The sequence below is a fragment of the Rousettus aegyptiacus genome, unplaced genomic scaffold (genome assembly GCF_014176215.1).
Source record: "Rousettus aegyptiacus isolate mRouAeg1 unplaced genomic scaffold, mRouAeg1.p scaffold_m13_p_3, whole genome shotgun sequence".
In the NCBI taxonomy this organism is placed as follows: Eukaryota; Metazoa; Chordata; class Mammalia; order Chiroptera; family Pteropodidae; genus Rousettus; species Rousettus aegyptiacus.
This window is the reverse complement of record NW_023416306.1, coordinates 27,487,775-27,502,370: the sequence shown is the minus strand read 5'-3', so window position 1 is coordinate 27,502,370 and position 14,596 is coordinate 27,487,775. Positions and strand designations below refer to the sequence as shown.

At 47.8% G+C, this 14,596-nt stretch overlaps 1 protein-coding gene and 1 pseudogene across 5 annotated transcripts in view; both read right to left on the bottom strand.

Moving 5' to 3' along the window:
- Positions 1-14,596, bottom strand: part of TBC1D2 (TBC1 domain family member 2) — a 44,875-nt gene that overhangs the window by 13,252 nt on the left and 17,027 nt on the right. For 4 of the 5 annotated variants that reach the window (XM_016146286.2, XM_016146287.2, XM_016146290.2 and 1 more), the window contains 3 exons: positions 12,911-13,107; positions 6,252-6,647; positions 981-1,091 (listed from right to left, as the gene is read on the bottom strand). In XM_016146286.2, coding sequence (XP_016001772.2) covers positions 981-1,091; positions 6,252-6,647; positions 12,911-13,107 — 704 coding nt within the window. Of the gene's footprint in view, positions 1-980; positions 1,092-2,387; positions 6,221-6,251; positions 6,648-12,910; positions 13,108-14,596 lie in introns of those variants that run through there. The other variant, XM_016146291.2, reaches the window with a different exon arrangement.
- LOC118601343 lies at positions 12,357-12,478 on the bottom strand (annotated as a pseudogene).

Sequence of the window (14,596 nt, the reverse complement as noted above, 5' to 3'; positions counted from 1 at the left end):
TTTTGACTTGATATTTCCATTGTCCCTCACTGATTCTTTCTGCCTTTGAATCCCTCTAGGGAATTTTTCATTTTAGTGATTGTACTTTTCAGCTCCAGAATTTCTTTTGGCTTTTTAGATTTTCTCTGTCTTTATTAAGATTTCTACTTTGTTTATACACTGCTTTCTTGACTCTTCACATCTTCTTTAGTTCTCTGAGCATCTTTAAAATACATATTTTAAAGATTTTTGTCTAGTATATCTATCTACTATCAGGTCTTTTTCAGGGACAGTTTCTGTTGATTTATTTTTTTCCTTTCAATGGGCTACACTTTCCTGATTTTTAATATACTTTGTGATATTTTGTTGAAAACTGGACAACTGAAAATAATAATGTGGTAACTCTGGAGATCAGATTCTCACTGTTTCCTAGGGCTTTCTAGGTACTTATTTTTAATTAATTAAATTAAATTAAATTAAATTAAATTTAATTTTTTTATTGTTGCTGGTTGTCTCTGTGTCAAGGATCAGCCTGAGGTGTAAACTTAAGGTCTTCTCAGGTTTTCCCTAGGCATGCATGGTTGCTTTCTAATTTTCCCCATATATGCAGTTATTTTTGAATGTCTAGTCTTTAATATGTGGCTCTCAAAAAGGAGAAAGAGAAAAATGAAGGGAGTAGTGAAAGGAAAATGAAGATTGGGAGAAAGGGTGCCGGCTCTTTAAATTCCCTGGAAGTTAAATTCCCAGGAGGGGAAGGGGCTTCCAACAATGGAGGAGGTACAGCGACAATGGCTGCCCGCCCCTTCCTCCGCACCCCTGTGATCGGAAGCAGCAACTGGCAATCAGCAGAGAACCCTGATACTTGGAAGACGGCTCATGAAGGACACAGTCCAAAGGGAGAGCAGACAGGTAATGAGGAGAGAGCGAGACAGAGGTGAGATGGTGAGGGACTGGAAGAGTGGCAGGAATGGAGGCAGCCAAAACAGGGCTCCAGGCTCTACCTTCATCAGGAGGGCCTTCTCCTTCTCGGCCACCCGTCTCCAGATCTTTGTGACCTGGTGGATCTCGGAGTTCAGAAAGTGGTTTTGGGTCCGGTATGCTTCCATGTCATCCTAGAAAAGAGGGCAAAGTAGTTAAGGAGTCGCACTGGAAACATTTCTTTGGTCCTCACCCTTAAACGAACTGCCAACACTTCCTTTCTTTAGAAATTTCCACTGATACAAACAGAAAAGGAAGTCTGGGGAAAAAATATTCCTGATAGCCCCCTTCTCTGATCTTGATCCCAGCATGAAATGGTGGAGAGAGCACTAAGCCTGGAGTTCAAATCCTGGCTCTGACTTCCTGGCTGGGAGGCCTCACTGAACCGCTCTGACCCTCTGTTTTCTTATCTGAAAAAGGAATAAATACCAACTACTGTACTGGGCTGCTGGAGACTAAGTGAGGTAACATGTGCCATACATTAAAGTATAGGGACCAAAACATAAAAAGCACGTCAGTAATGTTTGTTTTCAAAATAAACGTATTTTGCCATATATTTGTGATCATATTAAACAATTTTGGGTGCATTTTTTTTTTTACTTAGTGTCACTTTGTAAATACTTTTCTATGTTGCTACATAAGCTTCCCAATGATCATTTTTAATGTCAGATGATTATTATTTGGGTAAATTTACCATAACTTAGTTATATTCCTCTCGTTTTTTCACTCAAGCCCTGGGCATTTTCAGTTTGTTTTTGACTATGAATAATGTGGTGATGCACATCTGAGCCTAGAGTTTTCCTTTCGCAAGCTGTCTAGTGGAAGGAGTAAGATCCTGTGGCTGGGGCCAACAAGGAGAAGCCGGCCAAGCACTGGGGAGGTACAAACGGGAACCTGAGCCTCCGAAAGGGGTAGGCACAGCAATGGCTTACAGTCTTTATTTTGTTTGGATGGACACTGCAGAAACAGTGGACAACACATGCTCACGGCTACACCTAGCAATTCCAGGGCATGTACCAGCTGAAATGCAAGAAAATGTCCTGAGTGGCGGGGAGGCTGAATGTGAGACACCACTGCAGGGATGACTGCGGATAAGCCCTGATTGACGTGGACATTAAGATCATCACACCTAGCCTGAGCGGCTTCATTATCAGGGCAGGGTCACTTGTACACAGCGCCCAGGTGATCCTGACCCTTCCCGGCTGGGCCTTCATTCTGGCCAACATCCCTCCCACCCCAGAAGCTCCAATTCATGTCCAGGATCTGCTGTCTTCTGCCTACATGACTGACACAGTGGGAGGACCACATGTTCCCAGGACTCCTCAGCTGGAAATAAATGTCCTGGGCTGACTTCATCATATGGACTCTGTGGGGGCTCTCCATGGCATCCCACACCCTGGCTGCTCCCTGCTTTGTCTCCCTCACTGTACCTGAGCTGCAAGGCTGTACTCAGGCTGAGCCTGCTCGCTGCTCTCTCCTCCCGGCCAGGATTCAGGCAGTTCCAACTCCCCAGCCTGGGCTTCCTCCTGCTCTCCACTGTGTCCCTGCCCTAGATCAAAATCTCAGCTCATTCTCTTGGAAATGATGCCGCCTACTCTTCTGGGTAAGTCTGTGCCTACTTCCCCTTCATGACCCCAACTTCCTCACCCTTCCGTGGAAGGGGCGATGAGGTTAGTGCAAACCCTCATGCTTACAGCGTGAGGACCAACCTCCTGTGAGCATCGGAAGTTTTAAGGACCACACCCCATTCCCATGACTGTCTTACACTTTAGTGTCTGAAGATTTAGAGAACTCATGAACACAGAGGGTGTGTGGGCTCCCCGCACCATCACCCCCACCCTCATCCCCAGTTTGAGCACAGTATCTTATTTAATCCTTCCAGCAAAGCGGAAAGTAACACAGAGGATCTGAAAGGATAAGTAAGTTGCCCAAGGTCACAGAACTGGTACCAAGCAGGGTGTGACTGAAATCAGGTCTGTCTGATTCTAAAGGCAAGTCCTAACCACTGCATTTAGTGCCCAGACACTCCCTAAGCTCCCTGCCCGCTGGAATCCACCTGGACATCAAAAGTCTAGTTCCACCCTTCAAGACTGTCCTTGGTAGTCTTCCTGGGTAAATGCACACAGGCTGGTCTGACCTCTCCTACTCTGCAGTATAATAATGTCAACACGCAGGTGCTGTCCGAGTCCCGCACTACCTGGATGTAAACCCTGCCTTCACCACTGAGCCCCAGGACAAATTACTCATCCTTTCTATGCCTTGTGTCCTCATTTGGAAAACAGGAATAATAATAGTACCACTTAAGGGGTTATCAGGAGGAATCGATTAGTTAATATGTGTAAAATTGAATGGTGGCTGGCATGCAGCAAATGCAGTAAAATGTCACTTCCCTCACTGAGTTCAGGCATCTGAGGGCTCTTCTTACCCACTGAGCTCCCCCTCCACCTGCTGAGAGAAGATCTCTTACTGTGGATTCTTCCTGAATGCCCAGGAAAGTGAACAGCTTCCGGACAAGGGAGGAGAAGCGTTACTAGTTGCCTGAGTTCCTACTCTGTGCCAGGCCCATTTCTCTCATGTTCATTATTGTATGTGATTTATTCTTGACCACAGTAGTGTGGTTTAAGTATTAAAGTACTATCATTCCCCCTTTACAGATGAGGAAACAAACAAGCACAGAGAAGCAAAGTTCTCTTCAGTCATGCAGCTGGTACGGAGGGAGGCAGGATCCAAATCCAGGTCTGTTCAGTCCATAGTAGAAATTGAAAACTACTGCCAGGTGAGTCCGTGGCTGGTGCTCTGCACCACCGCCTGATCCTGCCAACTGTTCCCCTCCCAGGTCCAGAAGGTGCTCACTGGCATTGCCAAAGCTTTGGACATGCTGCATAGTGTACCCTGTTTCCAGCCCAGAGAGGGCAGGCAAGGGTGAGCACTTCTGGAGCAGCAGTGGGTATAGGGTGGGGATGGCGTCTGGGGAGTACCTTCCCATGCATCTCATTGCCCTGCCTTGAGCATTCTTCTTGGCTCAGAACTGTAGGGAGGAAAAAAGAGAGACCTCATAGGAGAGAGAAGCCATACGACAGTCACCAGTGAAGCGAAGCAGGAAAATACAACTGGATGAAGGGAACAGGAGGAGGAGAGTCCGCCACCTGCCTTCGCAGGGATCAGGAACATGGAAACCTCTTTGGGGAATGCCGTGTGGACTAGCCATGTGTTAATGGGGAAGGCGATGGAGTGGCTGTGGGGAGACGTGGGATCTAGCTGCGACCCTGCCACTTGTGTTGTGTGACCCTAGACTAGTCCCTTCCCTTCTTCGGAACTCAGTCACCCCTGCCAGAAAATGAGCGGGAGGGGGAAGGACCAGATCTCTGAGTCTTCCCAGATTAGAGAGTCAAGGTCGACAATTCTACTCTCGAATTGACAGCTTCAATAATAAGGGGACATTTCCTTAAAACTGGCTGACTTCAATCACCGGGCAAGCAGGAAACATGTACACACTCTGTCCCCAAACTCAGATGAGGGGTTTTTGATAGGTCTTCTATTTTTTCCAAATCAGACACCTAAGGCTAACAAATAAGAAACACCAGTACATGCAACTCTTTCTAGCATGAAACGCCTTAGATTTGCAGCTAAGTTCGGTTGATATGAGTCATAACCAGGGTCTCCTCATATCCAGGTTCACTAATAAATTAAATTCCTGCACATACAAGTTCAGTGGCACACTCAGTCTGCTAGGTGAGTCCGGCTTCCAGTCGACTCTGCGGCAGTCTGGAGGCACCCGGAGAGTCTATTTCTCTGACCCCTCTAGAGTGGGGGGTGTAGGGGGACAGAGAGCAGACACTCACTGGGCAGAGTGGGGCAGGAAAGCAATCTGCTGGAAGCCATTCTCGCTGCCCTGTGAAGGACTGAGAGCTGTCTAACCTAGCTGGATCTGTATTTGAAAAGATTTTCTTTTGATTTTGAACTCAAAAAAATCTCTGATTTTATGGAAAAAAAAAACTCAGAGACTGGTTATGTGGTTTTTCATGCTGAAAGAAGTAGAAGGGAACCTGGGTTTCATGTCACCTTCCTTTATGCTCCCAACAACTGTGTGAGTAGGAATGGTCAGGACGCTTTATGTACAGGTCAGATAAGCTGCCTGACGCCACACAGCTAGTGAGAGGCAGAGCCTGGATCCAAACACAGGGTCTGCCTGACTTCAGAGCTTGAGCAGCGGCCACTGTACCACACTGTCCACTGGTCTCTCAAAAGATTCTGGATTTCTCTTTTTTACCTCCCTCTCCCCGTCCTCCAACAGTATCAGAGTTCCCAGGGTTATACATGTGTGGCTGTGAGTGGCAGGGTTTGGGGCAGGACTGGCCCTGGTTATATGGCTGCCTTTAGGGACAGTGGGACTGTGAGTGCCTATCCCCAGCTTCAGGCCTCCATGTGGTCTGGCAGCTTCTGTCGCCACTTTCTACAGAGGACACTGTAGCCCATGACAGACATCACACCTAAAATAAAGTTCCTGCCGCCCATACTGCAACTGGCCCCTGTGGGTTGGGGCAGCCTTTCCTGAGTGAGAGCCACAAGCCTGGGCTGAGGTAGGGGCAATAGCAACAAGAGACAATAGCGATAAAGAGGCAAAGAAGCTGAGAGGCTGCAGAGCAGACTGACTAGTCAGAGGTGTGAGCTCCCGCCCAGTCCCAGTTTCCCCACTTCCTCAGCACACAGCCCTGGGCAAGTAACCATTTTTCTCAGCCTCAGCATCACCATCTGTAAAGTGGGGAGCATATAAGTGACTGCCTTACGGGGCTGGTACGAGGATTAAATGAAACAGTGCAGGTAAAGCACTTAGGACAGTGCCTGCCACACAGTAAACAGTATAAATAGGAGCAGTGATTAGCGCCATCATCACGAGCAAGTCACAGCCAGCCACAGGGTACCTGCGCTGTGTGTAGGAGGCCTTGGAACCATGGGGCTCCCAAGGGCGTCAGTGTAACACTAAAAAAGCCTGACAGGCCAGGCCCCAGATGTAGCTGGTGTAGCACTTAGGAATCTGACTTGGGCTCTTTCATCTCCAATTTGATAATCTAGAAATACCTTCCCTCTTCAACCTGGGATATCATGAAAAGGTCAAATTGCACTGAGTCTTCTGGTTAAGAAAGTGAGGAAGTGTGTGGTGATATTTCCACCAACATTTATTTCAAATATAAACATTCTAGTTTTAAGGGCTATCGCTACTCTATCTAGAAAAGCGTTAGGGTCGAGGGCAGTACCCTCCCAAGAGCCCTGGGCCTAGAGGAAGGGGACCCTACCTTCAGGTGCTCCATCTTCTCCTGTTGGCTCAGGAAGTCCCTGTCTGCAGCATCTGAGGGCTTGGGGGGCTGGTTAGGGGGATGCAAGAAGTCTTGGGTGACCTTCTCAGACAGCACACAGATGACCTGCTGTTTGGCCTGGTTCTTCTCCATGAGCAGTTGCACGTGCTGCTCCAGCTCTTGCACCTGCTGCTCCAGCAGGCTCACCGTCTGCGTCAGGCTCTCCCGCTCCTGCTCCAGGGCCTCCACATGCCTGCCCAGCTCCGCGATCTGCCGCACTTTGTGCCGTACCAGCTCCAGCCGGTCTTTGTCCTCGGCCGCTGCCAGGTATGCACTGGATGCCCTCTTCTCCTGCTGGGCGGCCTCCAGTGCCTTGTGCAGGATCCTAACCAGCTCCTGGGTGGGCAAAAAGAAGCACCTTGTGAACTCGGAGAAGGCCTGTTAGGTGCCAGAGGCGAGGCCTATGTTCTCACCAGTTCTAACAGTGCTGAGAGGTGGCCAGCATCGTCCTCTGGGTCATCTCCTCTTAGCCCCCATTTTCTCATTTTCTGTTCAAGAGAGGTTTAGCCTGGCGTGTGGTCCCCCAGCTACAGATTACACTTCACAGCTGGGTGTGGCCAAATGAAGATTGGAGAATACAAGAAACGATGTGGGCAGCTTCTGGGTCATACCTTTGAAATCACTACACACATGATTCCCTGGTCCAACTCCCTTCTTTCTTGCTGGGAAAAGCAAGAACTAGAGCAGCCACTTTGAGCTCATAAGCAGAAACTACATGTTGAAAACAGTAGAGTTGCCCCACCAGCTCAGAGCTGCTCACTTTCCTCTAGATTCTCTCATGGAAATAAATTTCCAAATTGTTTTAGGCCACAGTGCTTTGAGGCTTTTTTGTTGCAGCAGCTGGGCTTGTACCTAATACATGTCCATTTTAGAGATGAACAAACTGAGGCCCAGCAGAGTAGAGTGAAATTTAATCCTGAATCATCCAGATGACAAAGCCTGTGCTTGGTCAGTAATGAAAGCAGGGGTGGCAGCGACGGGACACATGGCCTTGTTCTCCCCTCCCACTCCCGTGGCAGGCATTACTAATTAACTGCAAAACTCCTTCCTGCTAAGCCTAGTTGAGTGGGAGAGCTGTGCACAGTTGTGAGAACAACATCCAAGCGGTCATTATCAACTGAACTGAGACAGCATTAGAGAGGAAAACACACTGGCAATCCTCATGCCAAGCCACACACACATTTAATCCATTAATGCCTGAACCCTCAGCCCTCCGAGTAATGCTTTGCAGGGCTGGTGTAAAGAAATACTAGAGCAACAGACCTCAATTTACTCCTTGGCCAGGCACTTGATTCACAAGGAAACTCAAGGTCTGATTGGCTCCCCATGCCTTTCAGCCTTCAACCGTCCCAGACCTGTCCCAAAGCAGGAGTGTGGATTCATTCAGGGCCAGGATCAGAAGCCAGGCCACCCAGCCACCAGTCCCACATGAACCTCAGACCTGGTAGGTAGGGCCTTTAGGCCCTTGCTGTGCTGCATGGCACAGCCTCATCTGAAAAAAGTTTCCTGAAGATATATTAACTGTATCCATGCCAAATTATTTAAGTAAATGGTTCAGCTGGATAGGAGTATTTGCTAAAAACAATGTTATTTTGGAGAACTACCCCAAATCATGACTTTATATGAGAAGTTAATGACAAGACCAAATTAGCATGCATCTTCTGAACCCTCAGTCCTAGTGAATGTCCTTCCTTTGATTCTCTCTTCCATCCATCCAACCTTTATCAAACAGCCACTCAGTGGTAGGCACTGGGCCAGCTGCTGGGGCCCAGAGAGGGACTGGTCATAGTTCCCACCCCCAAAAAGCATAAAGACTGGTGGGAGTGAAGGTGAACCACTATAATGGAGTGATTTACTGCAAAAGAGGGAAGCAAGGATATTGGCAGGGTGGGGGTGGGGGCTGGAGCAGAGAGCACTGACTTCTGCCTAGGGCGGAGGTGGGGGAAGACCCGCTATCTTCAACAGATCAGTTTAAACTGATCCCTGAGGAAGAGGAGGGCCAAAAGGCAGGTGGGAGATGAGGGCTGGGAGGGCTTTCCGGGAAGCTGAGCCTACAGCTCAAGCAAAGCCTCAGAGGAATGAAAGCAGATGAGGAGCTGTGGGATTCCTTGGGTGTGGCAGGAAGTGGGGAGAGTGGTTGCACACCAAACCAGAAAGTCTGGAATGAAGAAATCTCCTCCCAGGGCCCTGCTGAGAGAGATTAACATTCTTGTGGCTCCAGGATAACTGAGAAGCCTACCTCATTTTCTGGTTCAGCTGAGATTAGGAGATCACCTTGGTAATCTGTGAAATAACCTCCCTGTGAAATAACCAACCACCACCCCTGTTCAGACTCGCCTGAGGCTCAGAGTCAGATGGGTATCCTTCTCCCAACTCTGGGAGGATCTTCTTGGAAGCCCATTTCATTATATCCCGTTGTCTCTCCCTTCCCACATCTAGCTCTCAAAATCTAAGACCAAGACACCAGCCCAGGAGGCTCTCCTCCTACCCCTGAATCCCTAAAACAGAATGAGACAGGGACAAAGGAACCAGGGACAGGGATGGAGCTGGAGTAGGAAGCATACAATGAGGAATGGTAATGGATCACAGGTTCAAAAAACCTGGAGGCTGGCGGGCCCTGGGAGACCACCTGGCCGGTCAACTTGCTGTCACATGGGGAGACCGAAGCCAAAGAAAGGAGAAGGGAGAGGACTAAAGGGACCTGGTGGACCCCATGAGTGAGAAGACACGTCATAATAAGAGTGCTCCCAACTCCTAATCCAGGATCCCTCACTTCTCACTGCTCCATAGTGCGTAGTTAATAGATTTTGTACTGAAATGCCTCTTTGAATTTCTTCAAAAATGGAAATAACCCATGTTCTTAGCAGCATTATTCACAATACCCAAGAGGTGGAAACAACCCAAGTGTCTGTTTCTAATGACAGTGAACAGATAAAGTGTGGTGTGTATGCACATGCACACACAGAAGAGTATGATTCGGCCTTAAAAAGGAGGGAAATTCTGTCACATGATACAATATGGATGAACCTTAGGGACATTATGGTAAGCGAAATAAGCCAGTCACAAAAATGCACATATACACCATATAGAAATATTAAAAACAAAAGGGACCATTTCGAAGCTGCTCGTCCTATAAAAAATGATACAATATAAACAAAGCCACTTCACATGGAGAGCACTCTAAAGTCTGTACCCCAAAGTCTCTGGCTGGGGATCTAGGGAAGCAAGAGGCTGCACCTTGCCCTACTGAGTTTCCTAAACAAATCACATATCTTTACCAAGTAATCCTGAGTGAGCTAAGTAGGCCCAAAGGGTACCAGACAGGGCCTCGGAGGGGCTGGTTCCTCATTTTGGCAGCTGACAGATGGTGAACATCACCCCAAACAACAGCTTTCCATCTGCTGGAGCAGACGGCCTTCAGGCTGGGTGCAATTCTGTCAACCCTGAGAGCCTGAGTCACCCAGCCAAGTAGCCATCTGTTGCCATCTCCCGGAGTCCAAATCTCCTGTGGGGCCAGCACTGCTACAGATACTGGTTTCATGGGTATCAAAGTCGCCTTGTGGTTTAATATGACACCAGGGAGGCACAGAGAGTATATTCTGTTTTTTTCCAAAGAGCATTTACAATGTTGGTGCATGATACTGGGCCGTACCCTGAGGTCATGCAGGAGGCAACAGGGCTGTGGTGTGAGTTCTGAATCTGGAGAAAAAGACCAGGGCCCTCCACAGCATTCGTCGGAGTCTGAGATACAAATTCTTAAAGGATCACTAAAGCTGCTGGCAATGGCCACCTGGCTGGCTGAGCCAAAACGAGACCCCCAGTTCCCACATCCTCCTGTAGCCTCAAGCAGAAAGATGGTGCCTTCCCACTGAAGAGACATGAGAGGGTATTCTGCAGACGTGGTCCAGGGACGTCCAGGAGGCTGTTTCCCCCGCTGAGGAACTGGACTCAGAGGGTCAGATGGAGGAGCTGCTCTCCGAAGTGCCCTGCTGGGCATCACAAGGTTGTGCTAGTCTCCTCTGTCCTACCCCTGAGCCAAGAGTTGGTATCCTTTTCTACTTGTCCTCTTTGGTTTTGGTATCTGGGCTGGAGGTGAAACCACAGAGTTGGTAGGGCTGAAGCTCCCCCTTCCTAATGTGGAATGAAGACCTGACCTCCGCCCGCCACTGCTAAGCCGCACAAGCACATTTCCTTGAGACCCTCATGGGCTCATATCTGTTTCCCAGAACTCCTCAGGAGGGTTCTTCTCAGAGCCCCTCAGTGGGATACGTCATCCCTTCTAAGGCAGAAAGGAATCTGGGAGGGCAGAGAATGCTGATAACAGCCCAGATCATCAAAGCCTGTATCTGCTGGGCAGCTGCTAGGGCAGGCACTAGGCTTTATGACTGGGAACAGGCCTTTCCAGGAAACATGGTTATAACTCGATCTACAGAGGAGAAACTAAGGTTTACAGAGGTTAAGAAACTTGGCTCAGGGCCAGATTGGGGCCTGTACCATCTTATTTAAAGGCCTGTGCTTTTAATTATCCACTAGACTGAAGTGCATTTATGAGATGGGTTGGAGAGCAGGTAAATCCACTCGAATCATGAGTCAAAAGTTAAACCGCAGGACTTGTGCTCCTGAGTATCTGTTCTGGGACAGGGTTGAGATTTTCTGGAAAGTGAATTAGTAAGAGTCCAGATCCTTTAACGCTTGAACTGCTTCTTCCTGACGTTTTTCACTCTGACTGTAGGATAGTGTCAACAGCCTGGGGACCCTCACTATTCTCCAAGACCTTGCCTTCAAGTATTGAAGTATGGTGCATCCTCTAGGGCTGCACAGCTATCAGGGGGCAAATCTAAATGAAATCTCTGTCTCCTGGGGCCTCTCTACTTCATTTGACAATGCCTTAGGACAGGCCAAGTCAATGTAAATATCACCTCTCCTTTCACTCTATGATTCCCTTTCTTTCTAACTTAAATCATTTTTATTGTGCTGAAGAGAGCCTGCCTGCTGCCCAGTGCTGCAGCCCTCTTCACCTTTCTTTCTAGAAAGGGGATGATATAGTGAAAGAAGAGGTGGTATTTACAGTCCAGATTTCTTTTCCTGTCCAGATTCAGGTTTGGAACTTCGGCTGTACTGGTCCAGGGATCAGGCAGATGCTATCACTTACCTAATGGCCCTCAGCTCTAAGGAGAGTCTGGCAGCCTTATGACAGGAACATGAAGATTTAGGGAGAAAAATAGAGATAGCTGGGCTGCTAAGTGGTGTCAGAGGGGACTTCTTATGCTGCCATAATATATTTGGGTACTGACTTGCTTAATGCCTAGCTCCACCATGAAATGTAAACACCTGTGACTTTTCCCACTGTTCGTTCCCCAGCACCTAGAATACTACAGGCCCTCAATAAATTAATTGAGAACATATGAATGAATGAGCTTCCTCCTTTGAGAACTCTAATTACCAACTGCTTCATTAAATGTAACTCCTGACCTGCCAGAAATGAAGTCTTTAGTATTTCCCCCTTTTTCTGCTTGGGAGCAAGAAACGCAGAAGAGGAGCAAAACTAGGTAGGAAGAGCATTTTTCTGGACTGTCTTCTCTAAAAACAGAACAGAAAGGGAAAAAAAGAAAAGTATAAGGGGGAGAATATTCAGAAGAAAATACGGAATACTCCCTACCTCCCCGGAGCAAGAGCCAAGGAAACAAAGCAGGGAAAGACTCAGGGCAGCCAAGCTCAAACACGAAAGTTCAGGCCTTCCTCTCAGAGGAATAGGAACCTGGGCCCTCAGTTGGGCCACCCTGGAGCACCACCAAGCACCACTCTTGGGATGTCCCATAAGGACTGTGCTAACCTAATCACTTTTATTGTGCTAAAGAGAGCCTGCTACCCAGTGCCGCAGCCCCCCTCACTTCCCATGTGACTCTCATGAGGTTGCCCCTGGATGGAGACACGATTTTCAGTCTGGGGTGCAGAATTTGTAATGATTTTAATGTATGTGTATGTCTGTGATCTGTTTTCTACAATGACCATGTAGCTCTTTTTTTTCTTTTTTCTTTTTTTTAATGCCTACAGCACCTGGTGGTTTTACTAGGTGGTCTCCCATCCAAGTACTAACCAGGCCCGACCCTGCTTAACTTCCGAGATCAGACGGGACCGGGCTTGTTCGGGGTAGCATGGCTGTAGACTTTTTTTTTTAACTGCTATAATTAACTTCTCTCTTATGTGTAAATTTTCCTTCCTGTCACTGTCCCGTTGGCCCCAGAACCACAAAGCATTGCTTGCTCTCTCTGTTCTATGACAATCATACAGAGATCAAAGATCCCCCAGTTACTTCAGTGGTCCAGATCACCCTCCTCCTCCAGGTACTGTCCCTCTTCGGGTGAGGGGTCAGACATGCCTAGCTCTCCAGGAGGGGTATGAGAGACAATTATTAAAGTAGATGCCCGGAGATCCTGCTCATGGCAGCTTTCTGTCACCTAGTTTGAGTAACATCATGTCTCTAAGTAATCAACAGCACAGCATTTCCAACCATCCCAGGTTGGCTTTGAAGGACCAGAGATGGCCTATGCCCAGAGGGGTCTACTGGAGTCTGGGGCCTCTCTGGGGCCAGAGCTCACCTTCTGAGATTTTAACTCCTTGGTAAGCATCAGAACCTGCTGCTCCAAGGCCAAGGCTTTCTCCTGGGGAGTTCGGTTCCGCGTGAGTCCTTCGGCAAAAAGTGGGAAGGTGTTGTTCTGGCGCTTGGCTTTCTGAATGAGATTGGCAGTCAGAGAGGACTTGGGTGTAGGTTTCGGAGAATCTGACGGACCTTTCCCTGCTCAAAAGGAGAAACACAAAGATTATGATCAGGGGCCTTGGCAGTTCTAGAACTTGAGCTTGCTGCAGAAGCACTTGGAGAGCTAGATAAAATGCAGATTGTGGGAAGTGACTCCCCTGAATATAGATTTAATAGGCCTGGGACAGGGCTTGAGAATTTGCATTTCTAAAATGTTCCTGTGTGACATAGCTTGTCCAGGGATCATACTTGGAGAACTACTGGGGTAAACCAACATTATTTATACTATGCTGGCTTGGTCATTCAGCCCATCCTCTAAATTGTGCCTGTCCCCTATATTCGGATCCAAACCTGCATGGGCTATCTCATACTACCCTGCTGGTGTTTGACAGGTGCCTATTCCCTCAGGCATAAGCCCTAGCAGGATGTCTTATATCTTATTTCAGGATCCCACCTCTACCTTCTAAGCAGATCTGTCCATTGATAGAAGCAGGAAATATCTGTATTCTATATTCTTGCCACAAAGAATAAGTCAAACTCTTACTTGATTCTTATTACAAGCTACGTTAGGAGACTGCCCTGTCCTCCGCATTTGCTTTAGGGCTCCGCCATCCACCTACATTCAGGGACATTTAATGGCCTGGTTACACATGGTCAAGGGACCTTGGGAATCTTGTTTACATGGCACATACACATTGTGTCTGTTGTGAGGCCCTGGCAGGAGAAATTCTCCTCAGTGCCAGAAAAAGCTTTGCTTCTTCCAAGAAAACATGTGTTCAGTCTTATGGGCCCTGGAAATAATCTAAGCATTTGCTTCTGGCTCTTAGCTACTCTATAGATCTTATCTAGATTTCTTAACTCAAATTACTCATTTACTTTCCCCCAGATATGTACTTTACTGATCCTTTTGGGACTAAGGTATTAAAAAATAAGGATGTGTTAAGGGATCCCAGGATAGGCAGGACCTGGAGGACAAGCCCAATGATTTAGCATCTTTCGGGGACCAGGCTGAAGGCCAACCAAACAGTTTTAAACCGATAAAGAACTGCTCTAGTAATTAACAGGAACCAGAAACTCCTTTGTCTTGTTGGATAAAAGACCAGAATGAGCTTGTTACAGACTTAAAAGAAATCTGCCTATACCACAAACAAAGTAGCCCGCAGAGTTCTGAGGCAGGAAAGAGAAAAGAGGCAGTGCATGCCTCCCGATAGCCCTGCTGTCCTCTGCTAACTGTTCACCAGCCCTGAGGGCAGGCAGGGTAGGGATTACTGTGCCCATTTTACGATTGGAGAAAATGAGGCCTGAGATAGTGGTTTTCGAATAGTGCCCTAGGATTTCATGGAAGTGCCTCAATGGCTGACCGGGAGGGCCAGAAGGTGGGGGTGCTGCAGGGAGCCCAAACTCTCACCCCTGACTCGACTCAGCTTTTATCTGCTTTGTTTATTAGATTGGTTACAGTGTCAAGGTTTCATGGCAATAAAGACATAGTTTTAAAAATCACTGATTTGGACAATGACGCTTCAGGCAG